The sequence below is a fragment of the Procambarus clarkii genome, chromosome 43 (genome assembly GCF_040958095.1).
Source record: "Procambarus clarkii isolate CNS0578487 chromosome 43, FALCON_Pclarkii_2.0, whole genome shotgun sequence".
NCBI classification, from domain to species: Eukaryota; Metazoa; Arthropoda; class Malacostraca; order Decapoda; family Cambaridae; genus Procambarus; species Procambarus clarkii.
The window spans coordinates 35,973,860-36,000,847 of record NC_091192.1 but is presented as its reverse complement, the minus strand read 5'-3'; the positions used below and the strand labels follow the sequence as shown (position 1 = coordinate 36,000,847).

The following is a 26,988-nucleotide window of genomic DNA, read 5'->3' as shown; positions in this document are numbered from 1 at the left end:
ATTTGCTCCATAGATGGCGTTCACTGTCTAAGCGCCACCTCACCAGAGGTCAGCAGCAGCTACGTCACGAGCTGACTAGGACAGGCATCCAGCACTTATTGCCGGCATATCTTGTCACCACTAGATGGCGTTGTCCATGTTGTGGGGTTTTCGGGAGCGGACTCACAGATGGCATGGACTTTATGGCTTTGTTCTCGGGCGTGGAATTTTGGTTCGTAACAAGATCCCATGTAAAAATGACCATAGAGCAGAAACAAGAGATCATTCGTAAATATGAAGATGGTGTGCGGGTAGGTGAACTGGCTAGGCAGTACAACAAATCTCAGTCAACAATATCCACCATACTAGCTAAGAAAAAGGACATTATGGGTGCTAAAGTGATGCATCTTTACAGGCAAATGTTAAAACGAATGGAAAAACAAATGTCTCTTGACAAATTTGTAGTGAGACAAACAAGCACTGAACCACAACCAGATCCTAGTGGTATTCAGGCAAAACGTAGGAGAGAGAGAGAGTACCCCAGAGAAAACCTTACTGCCTGATGTTATAATGGAAGGGGACTCCCCTTCCAAACAGTAACAACTCTCCTCCTCCCCCCCTCATCACCATCTTCCATACGCCATCAAGAGCCCTCCATAAAGGTAAGAGTAACTTTGGTACTGTATTGTAGTTAGAAAAAAACATTGTATTCAGTATAAAATGTATTTTTATGCTAATATTTTGGAGGGTGGGGAACGGATTAATTCAAATCCCTTTATTTCTTATGGGAAAATTCGCCTCGACTTCCGATCCGTCTCTGGGAACGGATTAGCATCGGAAGTCGAGGCCCCATTGTATTAGACTTTGGCATCAGTCAATGTGAATGGAGTTCTTAAGACTACCGGGGACCACGAGCCAGAACCTTCCCCCCCCCCCCCCCCCCCCCCCCGGCAGAGAGGCATGAGGAGCAATGGCTTATAGAAATGCACACGTGGTTTGGAGCAGTGTATGTCTGCCATCGACTGGATCAGGCACCCAGAAATGTAAGCATCCCAAGACAAACCCCTATTCTGGTTGAAACTACCGCTAAAAGTCAAACGAGTGGACAGAACTCCCCAAACAAAGCAAGCATGACGTCACCACGTTGCCGTGCCTCCATTTGTCCATCTCCCCCCCCCCTCCCAGGAGGGGGAAGGGGAGCCCCAGATCCCCCTCACACAAGTGACCCACGCCTCCAGTTCTCGGCTGACGTAATTACAATTTAGGTAATTACTTTAGGTAATTAGGTAATTTAGGTAATTACACTTAGGTAATTACACCAGTGACCCACACCTCCAGTTCTCGGCTGACTTGATTGAGGCTTGGTCGTGTGACGCTAGCTCCTGTTTCTTGTCTCAGGTCTGTGCTTGTGTTTAGTGCTGTCTTCAGGGTGGTGCGTGAGCTGGGAGTAATCTTCTCTGTAACTCGGGGTGCATGCGCTTAGGGGTTCCCTTCCCTAAGTGCCCTGCAATTATTGCCCTTGGGGCTTGGGGTTATCTTTCATAAGTCACCTTGGGGTCTACCTCTGTTGGTCTTTTGCTGCTTGGTAATCGACTGCCCTGAGTGTGCTGGGGGTTTCGTCCTCCCTTGTTTTCCTTAGGGTAAGGAGTAGTTTGCACGGGTAGGGGCACGGGGAACTGCACAGCTAGTTATCACCTATTATAGCAACCGGCTCTGTTCCTCCTGGGAACGTTGTCCTCTTGCAGGGTTTTTCTTTTTAGTTTTACTGCCTAGTGGGGAGTCTGCCATTTGGTTTGTTGCCCCCTGTCTCTTGACATAGGTATTCAGGTGCTGGCCTACCTCGACGACTGGCTTGTCTCGGCTACCAGCCAGTCCGCATGTCTGCTCGCCAGGGATTTGATTTTTTAGTGATACTGTCACCTTGTATCGTGCAGCATTGATGGAGCCGCTGCAACTTGCTTTCAGTATTGATATTACTTCGGTACCGTTTCGCAAGCTGTCTCGAGCATTGTTTCACCTCCAACCTGCTCATGTGCTGCCTGAGCCATCCTAGTCTTTGGGCAGTGCTCTCATATCTGTCTCTGCCTCGGTTTGTTGTAGCCCCTTCGATTCAGGATTGTTTTTCCAAACCTCTTTTCTTGTTGGCATTGGCCTCTGAGGGTCGAGTTGGGGAGCTTCATGCTCTCCTCCGATGCAGGGGTTTCTGCTCTTTTGGTTATGGTGATAAGTTTGTTCGTTTGCAGTCGTCTCCTTTTCTGGCGAAGAATGAGGCTGCTGCTTTCCGGAGTAACCCTTGGGTTGTTGATGCACCCCCGGCCTGACCAACCATGCATCATGTGTTATGTTCGAGTGTGGCTCTCCACCGTTATTTGCACGCCACTACCTCTGTGGCCAGGGACACGCTTTGGGTTGATCCAGTCTCCCTTCTTCCCTGTTCGCGGGTTCGGGTCTCTCACGTTTGTGGGTTTGCTGCGCTTGCTGCCACCTTGGTGATATCTCCTGGACACTGGGTTTTTGGTGGTTGAACAGGGTCCTGGCTGCACCTACCTCGTTACTGTTCCTGGTAGGAACAGTAGTCAGGCCTGTGTCGCTTTGGGTCGGCTGTTGCAGCCTGTTGTCTCGATTTCAAGTTGAGGTGCGAGCACTGACCGCCTCCCTGGTAAGTCCCTCTAGTTTTCGTTTTCGGTGAAGTAGCTCTGGGGAGCCGAAGGGGCTCCCCCAGAAAATCAGCGTTGAATGTAATGAAACACCATTTTCTGGGTGAGTCCCGGAGACTTCCCGGCAACCTTCCCTCCCTCTGGTCGGCGTTTTTTTGGGTGTTTTTGACATCCAGCCTCAGAACTGGTGGGTGGATCACTGGTGTGGGGGGTCTGGGGCTCCCCCTTCCCCCTCCCTGGGAGGAGGGAGCTGTGCAGATATACTGTGTGGCTTGTATAACGTCATGCTCGTTTGCTCGTTTTCATTTGGGGAATTCTGTCCATTAGTTGGTCTATTTTAGTTGTTTTAGCCAAAATATGGGTTTGTTTTGCGGCACTTACCTTTCTGGTTGCCTGTCCTGGTCGATGGCAAATATAGAATGCTCCAAATCACATGTGCATTTCTATAGGCCATTGCTCCTCGTTCCTCTCTGAGGGGGGCCAGGTTTTGGCCGTGGCCCCCGGTAGGTATAGAATTCCGTTCACACTGATAGATGCCAAAGTCTAACGATATACATATCAGCCTGGAAAGCTCCGGGGAGCCTCTGGGACTCGCCCAAAAAATTGGCTTTTCTCTACATTCAACACTGTTTTTTTTTTTCATTTATTTATATAATGATATTGTGGTACAAATGTTTATGTGAAGGAAGCAACACAAAAATGAATGATATTGTGTCATAAATAATGTTGATAATGAATAACAAATGTAAAATAATGACAAAAAGCTGCTTTTTCACATATTTTTATCTTATGGTATTAGTAATGTTCTTCCATTTGGCCTTATATGCACATATCCCTTCAGAGCTTTCTATTGCGAACAATTTGATACTAAAATGAACGACAACGCAGAAACTGAGGTGATAAAACTGAAAAGAGTATACACATTTGTTTACGGGTGTGTAGATGGGTGCTCGCTCACGGGTAACACTCGGGGGATTTTCTGGTTTGCTGTGGGTAGCGCAACTGTTTGTTTTACCTTATTTACATATATCCCTTTAATGAATTCTATCGCAAACTATTTGATGCCAAAATAAAAAATGTATTATGAAAATTGATGTGAGAAAACTGAAAAGAGTATACATACACATTTTAATGTGTGTGTTGTGGGTATGTGGATGAGTGCTCACTCACGGGTAAAGCTCGGCCAATTTTCGGGTTTGCTGCAGGTGGTGCGCTGGGTTTTTGACCTTATGTACATATGTCCCCTTAGAAAATTCTATTGCGAACAATTTGATACCAAAATGAACGATGTAACATGAAAATTGACACGAGACACTGAAAAGAGTTTACACATTTTAGTGTGGTTGAATGCTCATGGGTAATGTTCGGCCAATTTTCGGGTTTGCTGTGAGTGGCATGCCGGGCCTTTTGACCTTGTATGCATATATTCCTTTAGAGAATTCTGTTGTGAACAATTTGATACCAAAATGAACAAAGTAAAAACAAAAATTGACATGAGGAAACTGAAAAGAGAATACACATTTTAGTGTGGGGTGTGCGCTCACGGGAAACTCCAGTCCCACCTTGGTGTGGGCTTGTGCCGGGCAGCTCAAAGTGTTAACATGGAAAGGGTTAAATAGTGATCATCATAGATTATCCCTATGCACTCATAATCATCTGTAGATAGTTATCATAAGAAGACCATTGCTTATATGGTATTTAGCCCTTCTTACCTTTTTTCAGATTGGATTCAGTAGAGTTTACCCACGATCAACACGTGTCGACTCTTCCAACTATAATCCTGTGCCTATGTGGAACCACGGCTGTCAGATGGTCTCTCTTAACTACCAGACAGGTGGTAAGGTTGCGTGTTCAACACTGTCGGATAATGTCATGTGCACTTTTGAATGTTACCTACCAGTTTCTTGACTTCCTGAGGATTTAACAGCTTAAATTTTTGTTGGAAATTTTTTTTGTTCAAATACACATGTAATTGACTTGGCTCTTTGTAACCGGTACTTAATTCTTTTATGTCTTTTGACATTTTATACTTTCATCCTCCTCTTGAAGCTGTGAATGGAGGCAGTATCCTCAAATTTCACAGTTTATTCCAACCTTTTATAACCCACACTACATATGAGACTTATTATTTTGAAAGTTGTGATTATATCTGCTCTTGTCTTTATCTCTTCTAAGGTTGCAAACCTCTCAATTTTTCTGTCATCTTATACTTCACTCGGTGAGGATTCCATGCTGTTGCTGCATCTTTTAGAACTGGTGTAACATAGACTGCATATATTGTTTAGGAAGAGTTCTGCTTGTTTTAACAGCTATCCATGTGTTTGCCAGTTTCATCTATGCTGCTGATATTATCCTGTTAATGTGCACCTCTGGTGTTAGTGCTAGTGTTATGTCCACTACCAAAGATTTCTTTTCTAATACCTGTAGCTGCTTCCTTATGCTGTGGTGCCTTTCCAGTCATATTTTTCTTCTTCCCTTCTTCAGTAACGTGCACTTGATGGGATTGAACTCAAACATTCATTTGTCCGTTCCTGCTGTAGTGCATTTAGGTCCTACAGCCCCCTAATTCTTTACCTTCATCATTAGCATTACTTCATCTGTGGATATTGATATGTATGAAGTAGGAATTCACCTGTTCAGTTGGGTCATTTACATATCCCAGGAACAGCAGAGTTCAAGGGACTGAGCTTTGAGGGGGGGGGCCCCCCCCCCACATGCCATTTTCTTAATTCCATTTCTTCTGACTATGATCCACTGTTACCTCCTGTGTTGGGTACTCGCTTACCCAATCCTATACCATTGAAGTTACTCCAGCAAAGATAATCAGGTTGGGATAACTGAAAGACTATAGTGAGGTAGGTTATGTTGGAATGGAGGGAAGGTTTTGTTATCAGATCTTTACTGTTCCTGACTTGTATAAGCAGCCTTTCTGAAGGTGTGGAACTACACCATGAGGTACGGGGTACACTGCACTATGTAGTCTATTTCTTGATGTCCCCCAACCTTGCTTTTATTACCTACCACACCATTTTTATGGGGGGGAGCCCCTTCGGTTCCCCGGAGCTATCCAGGCTGATATGCTAATGTCAGACTTTGGCATCAGTCATGTGAATGGAGTTCTGTGGGCCCACTGGGGACCACGAGCCAGAACCTGGCCCCCTCAGAGAGGCATGGGGAGCAATAGCCTATAGAAACCCCCATGCGGTTGAAAGCATTCTATATCTGCCATCGACCGGGTCAGGTACCCAGAAAGGTAAGCGTCTCAAAACAAACCCCTATTTTGGTGAAAATTGCTCAAAAAGCCGAACAATTTGATAGAACTCCCAAAAAAGAAACGAGCATGATGTCACACGTCGCCGCGCCGCTGTCTGAGCATCTCCCCCTCCCCAGGAGGGGGATGGGGGAGCCCCAGACCCCATTGCCAGTCATCCACCCTTCAGTTCTAAGGATGATGCTAGAGGCTGAAGTCATGTGCTCTGGCTCCAGTGATTTTCAGCACTGTGCTTTGCGTGTGGTGACTGTCCTCCAGAGGTGCGAGAGCCAGGAATTATTCTACAGTACTCGGGCTGCATGCGCTTAGAGCTATCATCCCTAAGTGCCCGGTAAGTACTGCCCTTGGGGCCCCAAGCCCCAAGGGCAGTACCTTCCACAAGTTCCTTGGGTCCTGCCTCTGCTGGGCCGATTTACTGCTCGTTTTTTCGGCCGCCCTTTGGGTGCTTGGCGGTTTGGTCTTCTTTGTTTACCTTAGGGTAAGAGGCAATTTGCACTGGTACAGGGCGCAGGATGCTGCACAGCTTGTTTACACCATTCATAGTGGCCGGCTCTGTTCCTTTTGGGTACGTTGTTCTCTTGCAGGTTTTTATTTTTGTTTTTGCCTGTTGGGGGGGATTCTGCCTTTCTTGTTGCCACTTTGTACCTGCCTTGAATTTGGTTCTCTTCTGGTGGTATCCCCTGCTAGGTCTCCGTGAGATTACACGTCTCTGAGGTTCAGCTTTAGAGAGTTGATCGATAGTTTTGGGCGCCAGTTAGCAGTACCTTGCCTGGGATTCTCTGAGCGTGAGTTCCATCTCAGGGCCCTGGGAAACCCCAAGGGGGCACGCGGATCCAATGGATGTGACCCTGGCGTCCCCCCTCGCTTTGTGCGAGTTCGAGAGTTGCTCGGTCCCCTTGTCTCAGAGTGACTCTCACTGTTTTTGCCTCCGTCATGCTGCCTGTTGGGTCGATGACACTTTCGACCCGGAGTCCTGCAAGTTTTGTTGTTTGCTGGTGACTCGGTTTACCCAGTCCAATGGTAATCTTCTGCGGGTACAGCGGCGCAGGCGTTGCATGTGCGCTTTAGGTTGTTGTTACCCGCTAGTTTGGTTGCTAACCCGAATGCCCTGAGGCTGCTCTGTTTTGCTTATAATGACCCGGACTTGGTGGTGATGGTGGCTTTGGCCTTGGTTCAGTCCGCACCCCTTCGTCCTTCCCCTGCTGTAGTTCGTTCTGGCCCCCTCCCCCCTGCTTCCAGCCCCAAAACATCTGAAGGTTTCGAAGTTGGGGCAGGGTTTTGATGTTCTTGAGACTCGGCAGTCTCGTGAGATGCTCCTTCCGGTGTGGCGATGGAGGCATTCATGTCCGATCTCCCTGCTGAAGCCTCCGGGTCTGACCAGTGGGCCCCCTTCCGTCCGACTTACACGGCTGCGCCGGCCTTTTCTTTTGAGGCCAATGCGTTGGGAGATGACTCAGCCTTGGGTCCTTCAGTGGAGGATCCTGGCGCGGGGAAGAGGCAGACTTGTGGGCCTTGGGCCCCATTGGACCCCGCCTGGGTTTTTCTGTCCTCTGAGCAGGGGTTACTGCTACAAGGAATGGGGTTTTCTTTTTCCCCCTACGCGCACGAATTGGATTTGGTGTCTGCTCCTCCCCGGGTTCAGTTCAGTGTCCCCCATGATGCGTTGGTTCCGTCTTTCTGGAGGTTTTCGGCTTCCCACATCCAACCGCCTGCTGTACGGGCAGTCCTTGCGACTTACCTTCTGGGCAACCCGGATTATGCTTGTTATGGATCCGTCATCTTTCAGATTTAGAACATCATTCCCTTTCTGGGTCCGTTACGAGGTTCTGGAGTCGTCCTGGCTGGCGGACTGTCCTGTGTTTGCTTTGGAGACTTGGCATTCCTTAGGTCGTTTTCGCATGCTTTAGTGGCACGAGGCTTTGACGGTGGTTCAGATTTTCCTAGGAGGGGCGACCTTGAGCACCTCAGTGAGTGCTTGTTTGCCCCTGCCCTTTCCCGGGATGTAGGTGTCATGCAGCTCCATGTGTAGGTTCCCTCCCTTTCGGCTGCGCTGGTTGCTGAGGACTTGCGCGCCCGTGGCCTCTTGGCTTCGACCTTGCGCTTCTTTTTCCCTCCTGGAGCTGTCTTCAGACTGGCTTCAGGAGGATGTGGAGACGCTTGGGGCCTGCCTTGGGCTCGGCGGCTCGCTCGGCGGCTGCCTTGTTGAAGCTCTTTGCACCAATCCTGCGGGATGCTGTTTCACTGTTTTATGCTTCCCGGCTTGCGTGTCGGAAGGTGGTGCTTGCCTCCTCTCTGGAATCAGCCTGGGTTTTGGATTTTAGGATGTCCTCTCCTATTTGTCCTCTGCTTTTTGCAGATTCTGCCCTGGCGCAGTATTTGCAGGCTGCTTGGGCTAGTTGTCATCCTATGTCTGACTTGTTGGTTCTCTGGGGGTTCCGGGGGGGGGGGGGGGGGGGGGCTTTCCGGAGTGGTCGTGCCAGGGCTCAGGGTTCCTCTCATCGAGGTAGGCCGCTGGTGCCAGTTTCGGGTGAGGCTCTGCCTTCTGACCCACTGTTCGCTCTGTGCAAGGTTCGGAGTCTTGTAAGGGGTGCCGGCCCTTTCGCCCCATAGACGGAGTGATAAGGGGGGGGGAGCTTGTGCTGTTTGCTCATGCCGGGTCCAACGATTTGTGGCCGTTTCAGGTCGTTTCCTTCGGCCTGTGATGGCGATGGGTGGCCCCTTCCCCTTTGGGGGGTTCGGGGCTGGCGGGGCAGGCCTCTTTCCCTGCACTCTGTCGAGTCGTCTTGGAGTGGGTGCACTTGGACGTGGTTAAAACGACGACGTCCCTCAGATTGGTTTCCCATCTGTTCCCAGTACCAAAACGGGACTGTGCGGACCTGAGGTTCATTCTGGACTTGTCCTATCTGAACCTCTGGGTTCATTGCCCCTCTTTTCGGATGACTACGTTGTCCCAGGTTCGGCTCCTGTTGGTGCCGGGCTCTTGGATGGTGTCCCTAGACTTGCAGGACGCTATTGGAACATCCCGATTCATCCAGGGTTCAAGGACTGGCTCGGTTTTGTTGTGGGAGGACAGGGTTACCGCTTTTGTTGTCTCCCATTCGGGTTGAACCTGGCACCTCGCGTGTTCACACGCCTTACCCGGGTCGTCGTGGCTCGTCTGCGTCTTTTAGGTGTTTGGGTGTTGGCCTACCTTGACGACTGGCTGGTTTGGGCTCCTCTTGTCTGATAGCTAGAGATTTGGTTTTTTCCCAGCTCGCCGGGTTCGGGTTCTTGGTGAACTGGAGGAAATCCCATCTGGTTCCCTCACAGGTTCGGCCCTGGCTGGTCTTGTATGGGACTCTCGGACCGTTACCTTGTCTCTTCCTCCGAAGTGTCTCCTACGGCTGTGGTCCCACAAGCACCTGTTTCTGGGGCTCTCGGGTCACCTGGCGGTTGCTCAAGGATCTGTGCGGGAGCCTGAACTTTGCGATGATGGTCTTCCCGCCGAGTCGGGTTTGGTTTCGTTGGCTGTTCTGGTTCCTTCAGGGATGTCCCTTCCGCCTCTTTTGCGGTCGCTGGGTTCGGCCCTCCGGCAGCTTTGCATCGGCTGCCCTGTCACAGGCTTTCTCTTCGGGTTATTCGGGGTTCAGTGCCTTGGCGCCTGCCTGAGCCCTCGCTTGACATTTTCACGGACGCTTCGTCTCCAGGCTGGGGCTTTGTGACCAGTGCTCACCAGGCCGGCTAGGGACGGTGGGGTCCGAACTTTCGTTGAACTCCTGCACAGCACAGTGCAGGAGTTCACGGCGCGTGGTTTGCTCTTTGGAGGGTTCGGGTCGCCCGTGGGTCGACCAGCCAGCTCCATTTGGACTGCTCCCTGGTGGTTCATTGAATGAACCGAGGGGGTTCGATGCGGTCCTTAGCTCTTTGGCACTGGTCGCTTCGGGTGACTCATTTGCTGACTTCTCAGGGTTTGGCTTTCCTGGCAGTTCACTCGGGAGTGTTCAACGTCTTGGTGGACAGCCTGTCTCGTTTTATATCCCCTGTCCACGGAATGGACAGTCGAGGCTGACTCCTTCCGTTGGCTCTGCCAGACGTTCGGGCACCAAGAGGTGGACCTCTTCACATCGGCGTGGTCGCGCCACCTTCCGCTGTATGTGGTGCCCTTCCCTGACTGCGAGGCTGTCGGGGTCAATGCCTTTCGGCAGGACTGGTCAAGGTGACGGTTCCTGTACCTCTTCCCCCAAGGTCAGCTGTTGCTCCAAGTCCTGACACTCTTGGAGATGTACCAGGGAAGAGTAGTTCTATTGGCCCCGTGGTGGCTGGCCCAGCCGTGGTTTCAGGCACTGCTTGCTTGGTGTCCGAACCTGGAGGTTTTCCCGTGGACCCGCCTTTTCCAGCAGAATGGACCGGTGCATCACGTGGCTGGTTCGATATTTTCCTCGAGTCTTCGCGTATGGTGTTTTTGACTCGGGTTTATCATCATCTCTATAGTGATCAGGTAGCCTGTTTGTTAGTGTCCTACTTGTGGGCTTTGTCTCAGTGGCAGTATGAAGTTTCCTGGCAATCCTTCCGATTCTTTTTGACTCTTCATCGTTGTGTTTCGCTTTCGGTTCTGAGGTGTGCATCATCCTTTGCGTCAGGTTGCGGCCCTCTGCCATTATTTGCGCGTCATGGCTTCTGTGTCCGGGAAGCGCTTTGGGTTGATCCGGTTTCCCTCCTTCTCTGTTTGCGGGTGCGGGTCTCCCAAGTCGTCCGCAAGGTTATTGAGGCTCACCAGCCTGCGGTCTATCCCCGTGCCCCATGACGTTTGTAAGTTCGCTGCTCTTGTTGCCGTCTTTGGCAACATGTCCTGGGCTGACATACGGGCGCGGGTTTTTTTGGCGGTTGAACAGGATCTTGGTTGCTCGCTACCTCGTGAACGTTCCAGGGCCAAGTTGGACCTGTGTTGCTTTGGGTCGGTGGTTGCAGCCAGTTGTCTCGACTTCGAGTTGAGGAGTGAGCAGCGATCGCCTTCCTAATAAGTCCCTCTATTTTCCTCTTTGGATAGCTAGCTCCAGGGAGCCGACGGAGTTCCACCCAGAAAACCAGTGTTGAATATAATGAAACACCATTTTCCTAACTCCAGGGAGCCGACGGAGTTCCACCCAGAAAACCAGTGTTGAATATAATGAAACACCATTTTCTGGGTGACCTGGAGGCTCCCCGGCATCCCTCCCTCGCCCCGGTCGGCGGTTTTTCACGTGTTTTGAAGTCCAGCCTCAGAACTGAAAGGTGGATGTCTGGCATGGAGGTCTGGGGCTCACCCCCTTTCCCCTCCTGGGAGGGGTAGCTGCACAGACAGCGGTGCGGCGACGTGACGTCATGCTCGTTTGCTCGTTTCTTTTTGGGGAGTTCTATCCACTTGTTCATTTTTTTGTAGCAATTTTCACCAGAATAGGGAGTTTGTTTTGGGACGTTTACCTTTCTGGGTGCCTGACCCGGTCGATGGCAGACATAGAATGCTTCCAACCACTCGGGGGTTTCTATAGGCCATTGCTCCCCATGCCTCTCTGAGGGGGCCAGGTTCTGGCTCGTAGTCCCTGGTAGGCCCATAGAACTCCATACACATGACTGATGCCAAAGTCTGACATTAGCATATCAGCCTGGATAGCTCCAGGGAGCCTCCAGGTCTCACCCAGAAAATGGCGTTTCATTACACTCGACGCTGGGTTTTTTAAATCTCTTGAGATTAAAGTTCTGATGTATTTGCCTTTGTATGTGTGGAAAATACAGAACAAAGGTGTGATATAACTCTCAACTTTGTTTAGTGCATCAAATTTGGGTTTCTAACTTCCACTAATGACCCCTTTTCTTATTTTCTGTTTGTTTAAAGAGGCTGTACTTGCCCACCTTTTGTACTTTTCAAGTTTTTTTCCTGTTCAGTATTAAGACTGTATTTTTTATTTTCTAGTTGTCTGGGTATTCTCCCTGGCTTGTAAAGTTTATCGAAGATCCTAGTTAGTGGATAAGAGAGTACTTCAACTAGTTTCTTCAGAAGTCATATTCATGACCTGGCTCTCTGGTCCACAACAATCACTTCAACAATCAAAGTCAAATAAAAATGTCATATCAGGTTAATTATTTAGCCATATATAAAAAATGGTATCACTGAAAATATTACAATACTGTTCAGTGTAATATATCTGATGAGAAGTCTATGCAAGGGCAAGTCTTCAATATAAATGACAACTTGAGATGAGTTGTGTACTCTTGAATATGGATTATAGCAGTGAAGATTTCATTATCTTTATTTTGTTTTTCAGACAAAGCGATGCAGTTAAATGAAGGATTGTTTCTGCAGAATGGGCGGTGTGGATATGTTTTGCGTCCGGACTGCCAGCATGATCCCAACTATGACCCTTCAAATTTGGACACACTACACACCACTTTCCCCATTAGTCTTTCAGTTAAAGTTAGTAATTTGTTAACTATTTGTATTTATCAACATATAGCCACAGGTATTGTTTGTACGAATACATTGTGCGTGTGGACTCGCACGAGTGTCAATTAGAAGCAAGGTCTTGCTCTACTGGCCCAGTTATTTGTAACTGGTGCATTTAAATTTGTTGACATACTGTTTGTCATATTTGCTCTTGAAGCTATGGATTGCTGCTGCTTCAATTACTTCATTCAAAGTATTCAGGTGGTTTACCACTTACACTCTTTGCTAGTGTATTCTTACTTCCTTCTGGCTCATTTGTGTTTCTGTCGGCGGTATCTTCTTGTCGTATTTGCCCTTGAGTATTCTCCCTTATTTCTCGGTAGTGATCATATCCCCTTTAGCACTACACACTTGTCAAATGGTTAGGTTTACAGTACTGTAGCTCTCTTAGCTTGTCTTCATTGCTTAGTCCTCTTAGTTCTGGCACTACCCTTGTTGCTAACCTTTGAACTTTTTCCATCTTTTTACTTGTGCTTAAATTCAATTTGCTGAAAGTTGTGTAATATTAATAAGAATCCTTGTTTAGGTTTTTGAAACCCATTCTTTTATTTACCATTGTTCATTAGTCTCCATGGCGCAGTGGTAAGACACTAGCCCGGCGATTTGCGAGCGCTATGGCCTGGGTTCATATTCTGGCCAGGTAGTATTGACCAGGTGCCAATCCTTAGCTGTAGCCTCTGTACACCCAGCAGTGAATGGGTACCTGGTTGCTAAATGATTTAGCGGGTAGTATTCCAGGGGAAAATTAGGATTAATTACTTGCCTGAAAAGCTGTGTGTGCTAGTGGCTTTACAAGAATGTAAGAACTCTTGTATATATAAATATTGTGAAAAAAAATCGTAAGGTTCAAAACGCACAGTAGGTTGGGTACGAGATGGACGCTCGAGACCTCCAGTGATCGGCAGCCATCTTGAAAAAAATTCACGGCATGCCCCAGGGCCGCAGATTCGGAGGCTCAGAACCTAGGCTCAGTTCTGAGATAACTGGCGCATGCACCTGGGCTGGCGCATGCACCTCCAACTCCCACTCCCCTGTCAGACACAGTGTCGAAAGATCGCTCTCTGATGATGAAATTCAGTCCTTATGGTTTGAAGAAGATAAGCATAGTGATAGTGGTGAAGCAAGGCACGATAAAGACCTAACACAAGTGTCGGATACAAATGTTACAGCATTGTTGAGGACAATATAGTCAGCGTATCCAGTACTGGGTGTGCCCCTGGCATGCTGCGGCCTCCCAGGTCATCGCTCTCACCATTAGTATCACCACCTGTGTCATCTCAAATTTTTTAAGGAAGTAACACTATAGATGAATCATTTTTCTGAGTTCTGTCATGCTGCTGCTGATACAAGTAGCATAGATGAACAGTGTTTTAGCTGCTTCCATGGTGGAGTTACTATTTCAGTGGTGGTGGTGCAGGGACAAGGAGCATGGGTGAATTCGGGAAGGAGGACTGTGATAATTTTGTACCACACTAACCACATTTGATGATACTGATGTTGGTGTTGCACCTACTTTCCCATTTACAAGGGAAGATATGGGTGAAAGTGAATATTTTCTAGGTGAGCCCCTACGGCTCCCCGGAGCTATCCATGGCTGATATGGATACCCTAACTATTTTGCATCAGTCGACGTGGGTGAAGTTCTAGGCCTACCGGGGACCACGAGCCAGAACCTGCCCCTCACAGAGGCACGGGAAGCAATGGCCCATAGAAATGCACATGTGATTTGGAGCATTCTATATCTGCCATCGACCAGGACAGGCACCCAGAAAGGTGGGCACCACAAAAAAAAAACCTATTCTGGTTACCAACGAAAATCGACAAACGAGTGGACAGAACTCCCCGAGAAAAACGAACAAACAAGCATGATGTCACATGAGCTGCGCCGCATGTCTGCGCAACTCCCCCCTCCCCGGGAGGGGGAAGGGGAAGCCCCAGACTCCCGCGCCGGCGATCCCCGCCCCAGTTCCTCGGCTGATGGGATAATGCACGGTCGTGTGGCTCCAGCTCCGGTCTTGTCTCAGTGCTGTGACTTGTTTTCAGTGCTGCTCTTACGGTGGTCGTGTGAGCTGGGAGTAGTATTCTCAGGTACTCGGGCTGCATGTGCTTAGGGTCACCTTCCCTGAGTGCCCTGTAAGTACCGCCCTTGGGGCTTGGGGTTGCCTTCCACAAGTCACCTTGGGTCTACCTCTGTTGGCTTTTCACTGCTTGACGTTTGGCTGCCCCGAGTGTTTGGGGTTTTTTCTCCCTTGTTTACCTTGGGGTAAGTGGTAGTTATAGCACTGGTGGGGCGCAGGGTACTGCGTAGCTAGTTTTCACCTATAACAGCGGCCGGCTCTGTTCCCTCTGGGTACGTTGTCCACTTGTGTGGTTTTTCTTTTATATTTGTTTTGCCTGGTAGGGGGGGTCTGCCTTGTGTGCCACCCCCTTATATTAGGGTCGTTTGTGTGGTGGCACCCCCTGCTTCGCCCTCACGGGTGGACACGTCCCGTGGGTTCAGCTTTAGCAGTTTGCTTGATAGTTTGGGGCGCCGGTTAGCAGTGCCCTGCCTGGGATAACCCTTAGCAGACCCAGTCTAGGGGCCCTGGAAAACCCCCCGGGTCCGATAGTGGAGACCCTTGCATCCCCTCTCGCTTTGTGCGAGTTGAGGGTTGCTCTGTCCCTTTGTCTCAGGGTGACTCTCCTTGTTTTTGCCTCCATCATGCTGCCTGTTGGGTCGGTGACACATTCGACCCCAAGTCCTGCGAGCTTTGTTGCTTGTTCGTGACTCAATTCACCCAGTCTGCTGATGAATTCCCTTGGGTGCAGGCAGCTCGCGCGTTGCAGGGAAGGTTGTTGCAACGCGCTCGGGTTGTCGCTTCCCCGGACGCCGCGATGCTGCCCCGCTTGTGTAGGGACCCAGACTTGGGGGTTTTGGTCGCTTCGGCCTTGGTTCTTCCATGCCCCCCTTGTTTTTCCCACTCCTGCTTCCGGCCCCTACGCATCTGCAGGCTTCGAGGTCGGGGCTGGGTTAGAGGTTCTGAGTCTTGGGCAGTTTCGGGGGTCGCCCCGTCTGAGGTAGCTGCGGAGGCATTCGAGTCTGTTCCTCCGGCCGATGCTCCAGGGGTCTGACCAGTGGACCCCTTCTCTTCCAGCTCTCTCGGCTGCCCCAGCTTTTTCTTGTGGGTCCGGAGCTTTGGAGGTCGACTCGGCCCCGGGGCCTGGTGTAGAGGCTCCTGGGGCTGGGGAGGAGCGGCCTTGGGGGCTTTGGGCTCCATTGCGCCCCGCCTGGATTCCGTCCTTCTGAGCGGGGCTTACTGTTGCGCGGAGTGAGGTTTTCTTTTCCCCCTCTGCGTACGATTTGGGCTTGGGTTCTGCTCCTCCCCGGGTTCGGTTCCGTGTCCCTGTGGTTTCTTCAGTTCCGTCTTACGGAGGTTTTCGGCTAACCACATCTCTTCGCCTGCGGTGTGGTTGGCCTTTGCGGCTTACCTCCTGCGTGTCCCGGAGTTTGCCTCCATACTAGTTCCTTTTGTTCTGGACAGGTTGGGCTCCTTGTAGCCGTTTGGGCTCCTTTGTCGCCGTTTGCGCTCCTTGTCGCCGTTTGCGCTCCTTGTCGCCGTTTGCGCTCCTTGTCGCCGTTTGCGCTCCTTGTCGCCGTTTGGGCTCCTTGTCGCCGTTTTGGGCTCCTTGTCGCAGTTTTGGGCTCCTTGTCACTGTTTTGGGCTCCTTGTCGCCGTTTTGGGCTCCTTGTAGCCTTGTTGGGCTCCTTGTTTCCTTGTTGGGCTCCTTGTAGCCATTTGGGCGCCTTTGTCGCCGTTTGCGCTCCTTGTCGCCGTTTTGGGCTCCTTGTCGCCGTTTTGGGCTCCTTGTAGCCTTGTTGGGCTCCTTGTAGCCTTGTTGGGCTCCTTGTAGCCGGTTGGGCTACTGTTGCCAGTTGGGCTACTTCTCGCCCTGTTGGGCTACTTCTTGCCTTGTTGGGCTACTTCTCGCCCTGTTGGGCTACTTCTCGCCTTGTTGGGCTACTTCTCGCCTTGTTGGGCTACTTCTCGCCCTGTTGGGCTACTTCTCGCCCTGTTGGGCTACTTCTCGCCCTGTTGGGCTACTTCTCGCCCTGTTGGGCTACTTCTCGCCCTGTTGGGCTACTTCTCGCCTTGTTGGGCTACTTTTCTTTCGCGTCCTGCGCATGCGCCGTGGGAGTTTGTTTTGGTTCCGGGCAGTGTGCACACGTGTTCTGCATCCATTTCTCTCGGGGGGGGCTTCGCCTCTTGATTTTTTCTTAATCCAATCCGTGCCCCGTTGCTATGGGGGTGTTTTGGGGTGCCGCTGTGGGGAAGTCACGAGGTTTTTCCCTGCGTTCTAGGGTGGGGAGCCTCCTTCGCCGCTCCCCTCCTCTCCTGCATGGGCGCCCTGGCCGCCTCCGGCGGCTACGGACTCGAAAGCTTGCGTCATGGCCCTTCAGCGCCTATGTTCTGCAGGTGAGTTGGTGCGGTTTGGCGTCTCCTTTGTCCTGACGCTGTTTTTGTTTTTGGAAGTAGGAATGGGTGTACATACGTACTTGAGAACGTGGACTGTATCACCCGAGGTGCCTACTGCAGGGCTATTAGCCCATACTGGGCACCTCTTGTTCTCTCCACCTGATTCCTTCCTCGGTTCACGGGTGTCTGCGGGTGGCCTCTTGGCCCTTCCGAGGCGGCTCCTGCCTGTACTCCTCCTGCCCCTCTCCTATGCTTGTCTAACCTTGCTTGAGTTCGGGGCCCCGCCTCCACCTTGTTCCGCAGTGCAAAGGTGGGGGTGCCTGTTCGGTGGTACGTTTTCCTGTGTCGAGGGTGTTTTGTGCTTGCCTCCTTGTGCTTGCAGGATTGGGCTCTGGCTCTTTGGTTCCGCCTCTTCCCTGTCGTTTGCCTGTCGAGCGGATTCTGTGCTTCATGGGCGCTCTCGTCTCTGCTCTTGGGGCTGTGTATAGGGTCAGCCCAAGTTGGGCTGCCTAATGTGTTCCTTCGATTGCCTGTTTCACTGCACATGTTTCTCCTACCGTCCCTGTGGCTCAGTTGGATGCTCGGTTTCCGCCTGTGTTCCTTGTGTGCCACTCGTGTACGATTTATCTATCTTCTCTGTCACTTCCTCAGGGAGTGTGGTGACGTTTTGCTGCGGTTTTGGTACTGCAGCTGCGTGTCAGGGTTGGTTGTGGCATTATGTTTGGCCCTTCCGTGCTCCCTCTGGGGCCCTCCTTCCTTGCCGGTCTTGCTGTGCCGGGCCTGGATTTTCCATGTTCCATGGATTCTCTGTCTTGTCCTCGCCTCGTTGTGCTGGCTGGGGATGAGCTTGGGGTCTTCGTCTCGCCTCTCGCCTATCCTCCAGTTTCCGTTCCAGTTCCAGAGCCTAGTGGGCTCCCTTCCTTGGTGTTTTTCACGGCTGCCCCGGGGTTTTTCTTGACACTGGGGCTTTGAGGGGACAGCTCGGCCCTGGGGCCTGCAGGGTGGGTTCCCAGGGCTGGGGTGGGGCTAACGTGAGGGGACTTAGGCCCCGTTGGTCCCCGCCGGGGTATTTCTACCCCTCTGGGCGGGGCTTGCGGTTTTGTGGTGTGGGGTTTTTTCCATTCCCCCTCTCCGCACGTGCTTTGTGGGCGTCGGCCCCTCCCTGGGCTCAGTTTCCTTGTCCATTGTGCCCGTTGTTTCCGTCCTGTCGGTGGGTGCTTTTCTACGGTCTTCACCCCTTTTTTCCGGGACGAGCCTTCTCAGTCATGTCCCCCTCTTCTTGGGGTTTCTGCATGACTTTTGGTCTCGGGTGCGATGGGGTTTTTGTGCCTTCGTCCTTTGTGTTTGCTTCTTTTTGTTCTCGAAGGTTTGGGACGGTTTTGCTCCTTCCCGTTTTCTGGTACATCTGTTGTCATTCGGTTGAGCTTCCCTCCGGTCCTTTCTAGGGTCCTCTTCCCGGCAGCTTCTGGGTGTTTGGCCTTCTTGTTCTTTTGTGCATATCTCTTCTCTTCGCGCTGTCTCGGCGCTACTCGTTTTCCTGGGGGCGATTTTGCTCCTTCTAATGAGTCTTTTCGCTCCTGCCCTTCTGCGGGGTGTTGGTGCGGGGCGGCTGCTTATGCGGGTTCCTTCCCTGTCGGCTGCACTTGTTGCGGTGGACTTGCACGCTTGTGGCATTTTGGTTTTGGTCCTGCGTTTTCTTTTCCCTCCAAGGGCTGTCATAGGATTGGCTTGTGAAGAATGTAGAGGCGCTTGGGGCCATTCCTGGGTCTGGCACCTTGGTTTCTGCTGCTAGCTCTCGGTATCGATGTTCCTTCTGTGCCGTTTCGCAGGCTATCTCGTGCGTTGTTTCACCTCCGGCCTGCTTATGCACTGCCTATGCCGTCCTAGTCTTTGTACAGGGTGCTCTCCTGTTTTTCTTCTCCTTGGTGGTTGTGGCTCCTTGGGGTCAGGTTTGCTTTGCCTCGGCTCTCTTTTTTTTTTTTTTATGTTGGCATTGGCCTCTGGGGGTCGTGTGGCAGAGCTTCATGCTCTTCTCAGGCGCAGTGGGTTTTTGGCTCTTATGGTCTTGGTCATAGGTTTCTTCGTTTGCAGCTGTTCTCCCTTTTTCTGGCGAATGTTGTGCCTGCTGCTTTCCGGAGGGGTCCTTGGGTTGTTGTCTCGACTTCGTGTTGAGGAGTGGTTCACCGACCGCCTCACGTGTATGTCTCCTTGTTTTCTTAGGTAGTCTTTGGTGAAGTAGCTCCGGGGAGCCGTAGGGGCTGCCCCCAGAAAACCAGCGTTGAATGTAATGAAACGCCATTTTCTGGGTGAGTCCCGGAGGCTTCCCGGCACCCTCCCGCCCTCTGGTCGGTGTTTTTCTCGTGGTTTTGATATCCAGCCTCAGAACTGGGGCGGGGATCGCCGGCGCGGGGGTCTGGGGCTCCCCCTTCCCCCTCCCGGGGAGGGGGTAGCTGCGCAGACATGCGGCGCGGCTCGTGTGACGTCATGCTTGTTAGTTCGTTTTCCTGGGGGAGTTCTGTCCACTCGTTTGTCGATTTTTGTTGTTAACCAGAATAGGGGTTTGTTTTGTGGCGCTTACCTTTCTGGGTGCCTGTCCCGGTCGATGGCAGATATAGAATGCTCCAAATCACATGTACATTTCTATGGGCCATTGCTCCCCGTGCCTCTCTGAGGGGGAGCCAGGTTCTGGCTCGTGGTCCCCGGTAGGCCTAGAACCCACCCACATCAACTGATGCAAAATAGTTAGGGTATCCATATCAGCCATGGATAGCTCCGGGGAGCCTCCGGGACTCACCCAGAAAATGCCGTTTCATTACATTCAACACTGTTTTTTTAATTACTCATCATTCAAGAGGTATCCTGTGTACACAAATGAGTCTTTACTGTTAGTTGTTGGGAATTTATAGCTTCAAAAATCATTGTCAGAGTCTTTCTCTCTATTGATTAGAAAATAAAGATACTGTACTTAATATTTATAAATATTTTTACTTGAAAAACATGTGAGGTAAAGTCTTACAATTTGGGGTGTCACAATATTTAGTTATTTTTATGCATACTGGTATTTTCTGGAAAAAGAAATTAAAACTTATACAAGTACATGTAGGAATATGGCCTCAGTGTATTCCTCTGTAAAACTATCCATAATATAACTTTGATAATTCATCATTACATATTATGAGCTGTCTACATGTATGTATTAGGCCTTTGAATAGCCACACTGACCAGAGAGTGAGGCACATTTACCTGTTTTTACCTAGGGGCCCAAAAACCGTTAGATCCAGTCCTGGATATATATTAATGGTTATGAGAGGTTACAGTGATATTACCGCAGATGTGTATTATTGGTTGAGAGAGTTTACAGTGAGAGATAAATGACAGTAGATAAATGATTAAAGTAAAAAACTAGAAAATAATTTGTCCAAAGTATTTTTATGGTTGCAGTACATTTAGTTAAAATAAATTAGTTGTGCATATTTCATCTGTCTTTTGTGAATGACAATATATGTCACTTCCTGTACTCAAAGTTGCTCACTGGCTTCTTGATTACTCTCGTTGTAGATATTTGGTTGTCGTCACCTGAGTAAATCTGGGAGAGGCTGCATCTCCCCACTAGTTGAGGTAGAAATTATTGGCTGCGAGTACGACAACGGCCAGAAATACACCACCAAAGCTGTTCGTAAGTCTTGGTCTTAATCGGTTTTCCCAGAAAGCCATTTGGCCTAAACTAGCACAGACTAATTGAAGGTTAATTATAATAGCACCAGACGTTATGTAATGCAGTACTGTAAGATTTTAATTTATTAATAGAGGTGTTTATGTATTATTAAGTACTCTTTTTATATTGTTATAAATAATTTGCAAATAAACATTTCCAAAAATGATAATAATTTCTTAGAAAATATGTACATATGTAATTTGTAGTGATAAGTTCTTGTGTTATATTGTACAGTCCTGCAGATGTAACCAAAGAGGACACTTCTTGGTAGACCATATTAGGGTTTTCAACAAGCCAAAGAGGAATTTGTCATTGAGCAGTAAGTTTGGGTTGTGCAGGAATGGTAGTCAACTTATACCACAGGAAGGAGCCTCCACTAGAGACCTTATAACAGATCTTATACCGTTAGTCGAATTCTTATCTTGTTAAATACCTGTAGACTTTGCCATAGATCACTGTGGGAGCATTTGTCTTTATGCCATGTTAACTTCCAGGTACATGCATATAGATAATTGTTGAAGCTGAACAAAGTCTGTGAAATTTAATTTATTTTCCAAAATACTTACAAACATTGTGAATGAAATGTCTCCCACTCCCTGCAGAGTCAGTTAAGTGCCTGTGGACAAGATGTTATATTAGTGCTCAGTCTAATGTGAGAGGAACTACAACAATGCAAACTATACTCTTATTGGGTAAACTTGCTAAAATATCAAAGGTTTCTGAAAATATTTAGCATGTATTGCATTAGAAATTGTCTGCCTCTCCTAATGTCATTCCTGACATGGCTTTTGCTCAAAAAAACGTCCTGGCAAAGAGTTTGTCTGAAACTTTTTGCGTACTAGTGGCTTCCCAGATTGTATAACTCCTGTCCCTACAATCTGTACATTACTGATTGAAGGTACAGGTTGTACATCTGTACAATTTGATTGAAGGGTTTTCTATGTTTGTCCTAATACTCTGTTGAAACTTCCAGGTCTGTTAATATAGATTCAAACTTCACTTGTTAACTTATATTTTGAGTGTTAACATAAATTTAGAACCTGACTGAAGGCAATGTTCTTGTGTTGCATCACCATCCCTCCAGTGTCATGTGCTTTATGCTCTTGTATACTATTCAGGTTTTATCTAATTTGGTAAAATTGACACCGTGTACCTTCAACCGGATCCCTCACTCTTGGCTGAGAATGCAATATCTCTGGAGGGATTCCATCCTGATTTGATCTTGGTTTGTTAAGCCATCTGTCAGTCTTGTGTGTGCTGTGGTGCCTTTCCACTTCATTTTGCACACCAGTTTTTAGCGAGGAACAGTTTCAAGTGTATTTGACAGTCTAGGAAAATGCAATCCAACTTGTATTCTTTCTTGCCTTATTTTGGTGACCTTGTAATTGACCTCTGTCAAGTTTATAAGACATAATTTTCTGTCTTTTACAGTGTTGCCCCCGTTTTCAGGTTTGTCCTTGCCTGTGCTCCCCCATTATCTTTGTGATTATTTTATCTAGTGCTTAGCAAGAAATGTATTTTGATAACACTGAAGTATAGCTTAGCACCCTCTGTTAGTTCCCCCATTGTTTTCATGCCAGGGACTACAATTGTCTTTCTTCAAAATATCTGAGTTTTGCTATTTGGTGTCATATTGAAAATCGTAGTTGGCAGATAAGAAAGCACCTGTGTGCTTTGTGTCCAGCAGCCGTGATGATACGTGGTCTGGTCTTATTGCTTTACTTGTGCCTAATTCCTCCAAGTGTCTTTTTACCTTATCTGTGGTTTCTATATTGTAGAATGTTGATAAAGGTCGTCTGTCATATTGTACCTTCAGTCTTTTCTGTTTCTGTTTATAGACTTTGAACATCTTAATGAGTTTGATTTGGGGCAGACATCAACTCTAGCCTCGATTTCTTGACAGTCTTTGTGCCTTCGTGGTGTTTTCTGCTACTTGTGGTGCAGTGGCTAGGTGTAACTACAGTGTACTGGGGCTGCATGCGCTTAGGGTTACCTTCCCTAGGCACCCTGTAAGTACAGCTCTTGGGTTGTAGGGTTACCTTTCATAGAGCCTTCGGGATTTCACTTGTTGCTGCTCACCATTTACCTCACCATTGGGGCCAGCTGGGGTTTCGTGGCCTTGGGTACGAAGTGGTGTTGTTGCTGGTTGGGACACAAGGTGCTGCGCTGTCTGGTTACCTACGTGTCGGCCATGTTCCTGTTCCTTCTGGTGGTGTACTTTTGCAGGGTTTTTCTTTTATTTTTGTTTTCTTTGCCAGGAGGGGGTCTGTCTTGTTTGGCTATTAGTTCACATAGGGTATATAGGTGGCCCTCCTCTAGGCCCTCATGTTTTTACATGTCATAGGGTTCCAGTTCTTAGCTCATCCCCCTTGTTAGCTTTTGGGTTAAACTGGCTAGCAGTATCTTGCCTGGGCTTCCTGTAGACAACATCCCTACAGACCCTGGAAACCCCCATCGAGGCTCAGTTGACTGATGGCTGTGTCCTCTTTCCATCTCGCCTTGTGTGAGTTTGAAGATTGTTCTGTGCTCTTGTCTCAGGATGACAGTCACCAGTTTTGCTTCCTTCATGCTGCCTGTTGGATCAATGACACGTTTGAGTCTTGCGAGACGTGTTCTCTGCTCGTGCTCTAGTTTACCCATTCTGCAGCCACTGAGCTTCAGGTACAGACAGCATCCTCGTTGCATGCCAGGTTTATGTTGCTGCAATGCGCTAGGTTGGATGACTGCTCGGATGACCTATTTTGGTTACAGGGACCCAGACTTGGGGGCGTTAATCGCTTCGACTCTGGTTCCGTCCGCATCCCCTAGGCCTTCCCTGGTTGGCGTTGTTCACCCTGTACCCTCCCCCCCCCCTTTCCCTCCCAGCTCCCAAATGTCTGAGGGTTTTGGAGTTGGGGTAGGGTTTAGTTGGTGAGGAGACTTGGGTGGTTTCGGGGGCTGCCTCATTCGAATTGGAGACAGAGACATTCGAGCTCGTTTCTCCTGCTGAGGCTTCTGGGTACTAGCAGCACACCCCCCTTCTTTGCTTCCTTTTTTCCTGGACTCAGCCTTTTTTTCAGGGGTAGAGGGCATGGAGGATAGCTCTGCCCCAGGGCCTAGTTTGGAGGCTCCCAGGGCTGGGAAGGAGTTGACCTGGGGGGCGCTTGGGTCAAGCTGGTAAGTTGATGACGTCATTGACCATTAACAATGCCCGTGCATGGCGCACTAGGGTAACGAAAAAACATGGGGCCAGATCGTGTCCCTTAGGAAAAACGGTCGACTACTCCACCGGAGCAACGAAATTACATGGGGCCAGATCGTGTCCCTTAGGAAAAACGGTCGACTACTCCACCGGGGCACCGAAAATTCATGGGGCCAGATCGTGTCCCTCAGGAAAAACGGTCCACTACTCACCCGGGGGCCACGAAAATACATGGGGCCAGATCGTGTCCCTTAGGAAAAACGGTCCACTACTCCACCAGGGGCAACAAAATTACATGGGGCCAGATCGTGTCCCCTCAGGAAAAACGGTCGGCTACTCCACCGGGGCACCGAAAATTCATGGGGCCAGATCGTGTCCCTTAGGAAAAACGGTCCACTACTCCACCGGGGCAATGAAATTACATGGGGCCAGATCGTGTCCCTCAGGAAAAAACGGTCGACTACTCCACCGGGGCAACGAAAATACATGGGGCCAGAGCATGTCCCTTAGGAAAAATGGTCAACTACTCCACCGGGGTAACGAAAATACATGGGGCCAGAACGTGTCCCTCAGGAAAAGCAAAACGGACACGTTCTGGCCCGGTTTACACTACTACAACTACTACTACTGAATAATGAAACGCCATTTTCTGGGTGAGTCCCGAAGGCTCCCTGGCATCCCTCCCTCCCTCCCTCTGGTCGGCTTTTTTTCCCTGTGTTTTTGACATCCAGCCTCAGAACTGGGGTGTGGATCGCCAGCGCAGTGGGTCTGGGGAGGGGAGGGCTGCGCAGACAGCGGCGCGATGACGAATGACGTCATACTAGTTTGCTCGTTTGTGTTTAGTGAGTTCTGTCCACTCGTTTGGCTTTTGGTTGCAATTTTCACCAGAATAGGGGGGTTTGTTTTGGGACGCCTACCTTTCTGGGTGCCTAACCCAGTCGATGGCAGACATAGAATGCTTCCAACCACACGGGGGTTTCTATAGGCCATTGCTCCCCCTTGCCTCTCTGAGGGGCCCAGGTTCTGGCTCGTGGTCCCCGGTAGGCCTATAAGAACTCCGTACACATGACTGATGCCAAAGTCTGACATTAGCATATCAGACTGGTAAGATCCAGGGAGCCTCCGGGACTCGCCCAGAAAATGGCGTTTTATTACATTCAACGCTTTTTCTGTGGGGAGCCCCTACGGCTCCCTGGAGCTTATCGGGCTAATGTGTGTTATGTTAGACCGGGACATTAGCAAAGGAGTTCAGACCTACCAGGGACCAGCGCCAGAACCTGGCCCCTTCAGAGAGGTTTCAGGGAGCAATGGCCCTGGAAAACCCCATATGGTTGGGGGTTTTCCTTATCTGCCATCGACCGGGGTTAGGCACCCAGAAAGGTAGGCGTAACAAAACAAACCCCACATGGTAAGAAACTACAACAAAAACCGAACAGAGAGGTAGAAAACTCCCTACAATCCCAAGGAAACAAGCAAACAAGCAAACATCACACTTTACTGCCGCGCCGATCGTCCGCGCAGCCCTCCCCACCCCGGGAGGGGGAGGGGGGAGCCCCGGACCTACCGCGCCGGCTGCCAAGCTTCAGTTCGTTCGCTAATGTCAACCGGGATTGACGCTTCTCTGGCCTCAGTTTCCTAGGCGGTGTTTGCCTTGTGTGGCGTTCACTGCCGTGTGTTGTGGTGTGCGGTGGCCAGGAGTACTTCATCAGTGCCGGGGCTGCATGTGCTTAGTGGCTGACTTCCCTAAGCGCCCTGTGAGTACTGCCCTTGCGTTACAGGGTTATCTTCCCTGGGGCGTTCGGGAACCATTCCCGTAGAGGTTCTTGCTGCTCGGCATTTGCCTCGCCCTTGGGGCCAGCTGGGGCTTGGGGCCCTTGTTTGGCCCTGGGTAGGGATTGGTATTGTGCTGGTTAGGGCGTCAAGGTGTTGCGCAGCCTGCCACCTAAGCGGCGGCCGGTTTCTGTTGCCTCTGGAGACGGTGTACTTTTGCGGGGTTTTTCTTTTGTTTTTCATTTTCTTGCCTGGTGGGGGTCTGCCTAAGGTGGTTATAGTTCCACTGGTAGTGTTTGGCAGCCCTCTGCTAGGCCCCCGTGCTTGTACACGTCTCGAGGGGTTTTCAGTGCTATAATCTACCCTCTTGTTATGTTTGGGTTTCTTAACCGGTTAGCAACACCTTGCCCGGGCTTCCCGTAGTTGTTACCCTACGGGCCCTGGAAACCCCTGTCTGGGCTCGGGGGACCATTGAATGTGTCTTCCGGGTTCCAACCCGTCTTGTACGGGATCGTTGGTTGCTGTTCCCTTGTCTCCGGGTGACAGTCGCCATTTTTACCTCCGTCATGCTGCCTGTTGGGTCACTGACACCTTGACCCGGAGTCTTGCGAGTGATTCTCTGCTTGTTCTCCGGTACTCTCCTGATGTTATTACTGTTCAGAGTACAGGCGGCATCCGTGTTGCAAGCTAGGTTAGGTTGCTGCAACATGCTAGGTTGGTTTCCCACTCGAATGCCCCGTGGCCGCCCCGTTTGGTTAGGTGCTGCTCGCCCCTTTCTCTCCATGTTCCCGGCTCCGGACCGTCTGCGGGTTTCTGGGTCGGGGCGGGGTTCAGTTGCGGCAGAGACTCGGGCGGTTTTCGGGGGATGCCCCGTTCGGGTTGGGGACGGAGGTTTGAGCCTGTGCCTCCTGCCAAGGCTTCTGGGTCTTACCAGCGGCCCTTTCTTGTTACCTTTCCCATGGGCTCTTGCTTTTCTTTCAGGGCGGAGGGCTTGGAGGACGGCTCTGCCCCGGGGCCTCTGTTGTTGGTTCCCGGGGCTGTGGGGGATGCCTACTAGCAGTTCTGGGGCGGTTTTGCCCCTTCAGGGGTTTTTCTGCTGTTGGGCGTCGTTTTTCGCCCTTCCAGTCTGCTAGCTTCCCACATTTGCTGGCGTGTTTTTGTGTATTAAGCGTCAGTCACAGCCCCTGCTGGCGGCCATTTTCGTCTGCCGGTTTCCCGGCGTGGCCACCAGGGCGGCGTTGCGGTTTGTTTACATGCGTCTGGGTGTGCGAGCGAGCGTCTCTGGTGAGTTTTCAAAAAATTTGCAGGGTTTTTTGTTCTCCTGTTGTCGTTTCTTTGTTTTTCTGGTGTTTTCTTGCCGTTGGCTGTTTCTCTGGGAACGTTTGGGTGTTGATTTTGGGTCTGAGCCTCTGGGTTTAGGCTCAGTGCCCCTGGCTGGTATGCTTGCTCCCACACCTTGCCCCTCGGTTTTCGGTCTGTTGGGACCGTTTTCCCAGGGCGT

The 26,988-nt window shown here is 50.1% G+C and overlaps 1 protein-coding gene across 5 annotated transcripts in view; it reads left to right on the top strand.

Moving 5' to 3' along the window:
* The window catches only part of sl (small wing phospholipase C gamma 1), a 171,531-nt gene that overhangs the window by 117,832 nt on the left and 26,711 nt on the right, over positions 1-26,988 (top strand). For all 5 annotated transcript variants that reach the window (XM_045738972.2, XM_069300253.1, XM_069300254.1 and 2 more), the window contains exons 21-23: positions 4,359-4,473; positions 12,189-12,337; positions 20,380-20,497. In XM_045738972.2, the coding sequence (XP_045594928.1) occupies positions 4,359-4,473; positions 12,189-12,337; positions 20,380-20,497 (382 nt within the window). The remainder of the gene's footprint in view (positions 1-4,358; positions 4,474-12,188; positions 12,338-20,379; positions 20,498-26,988) is intronic.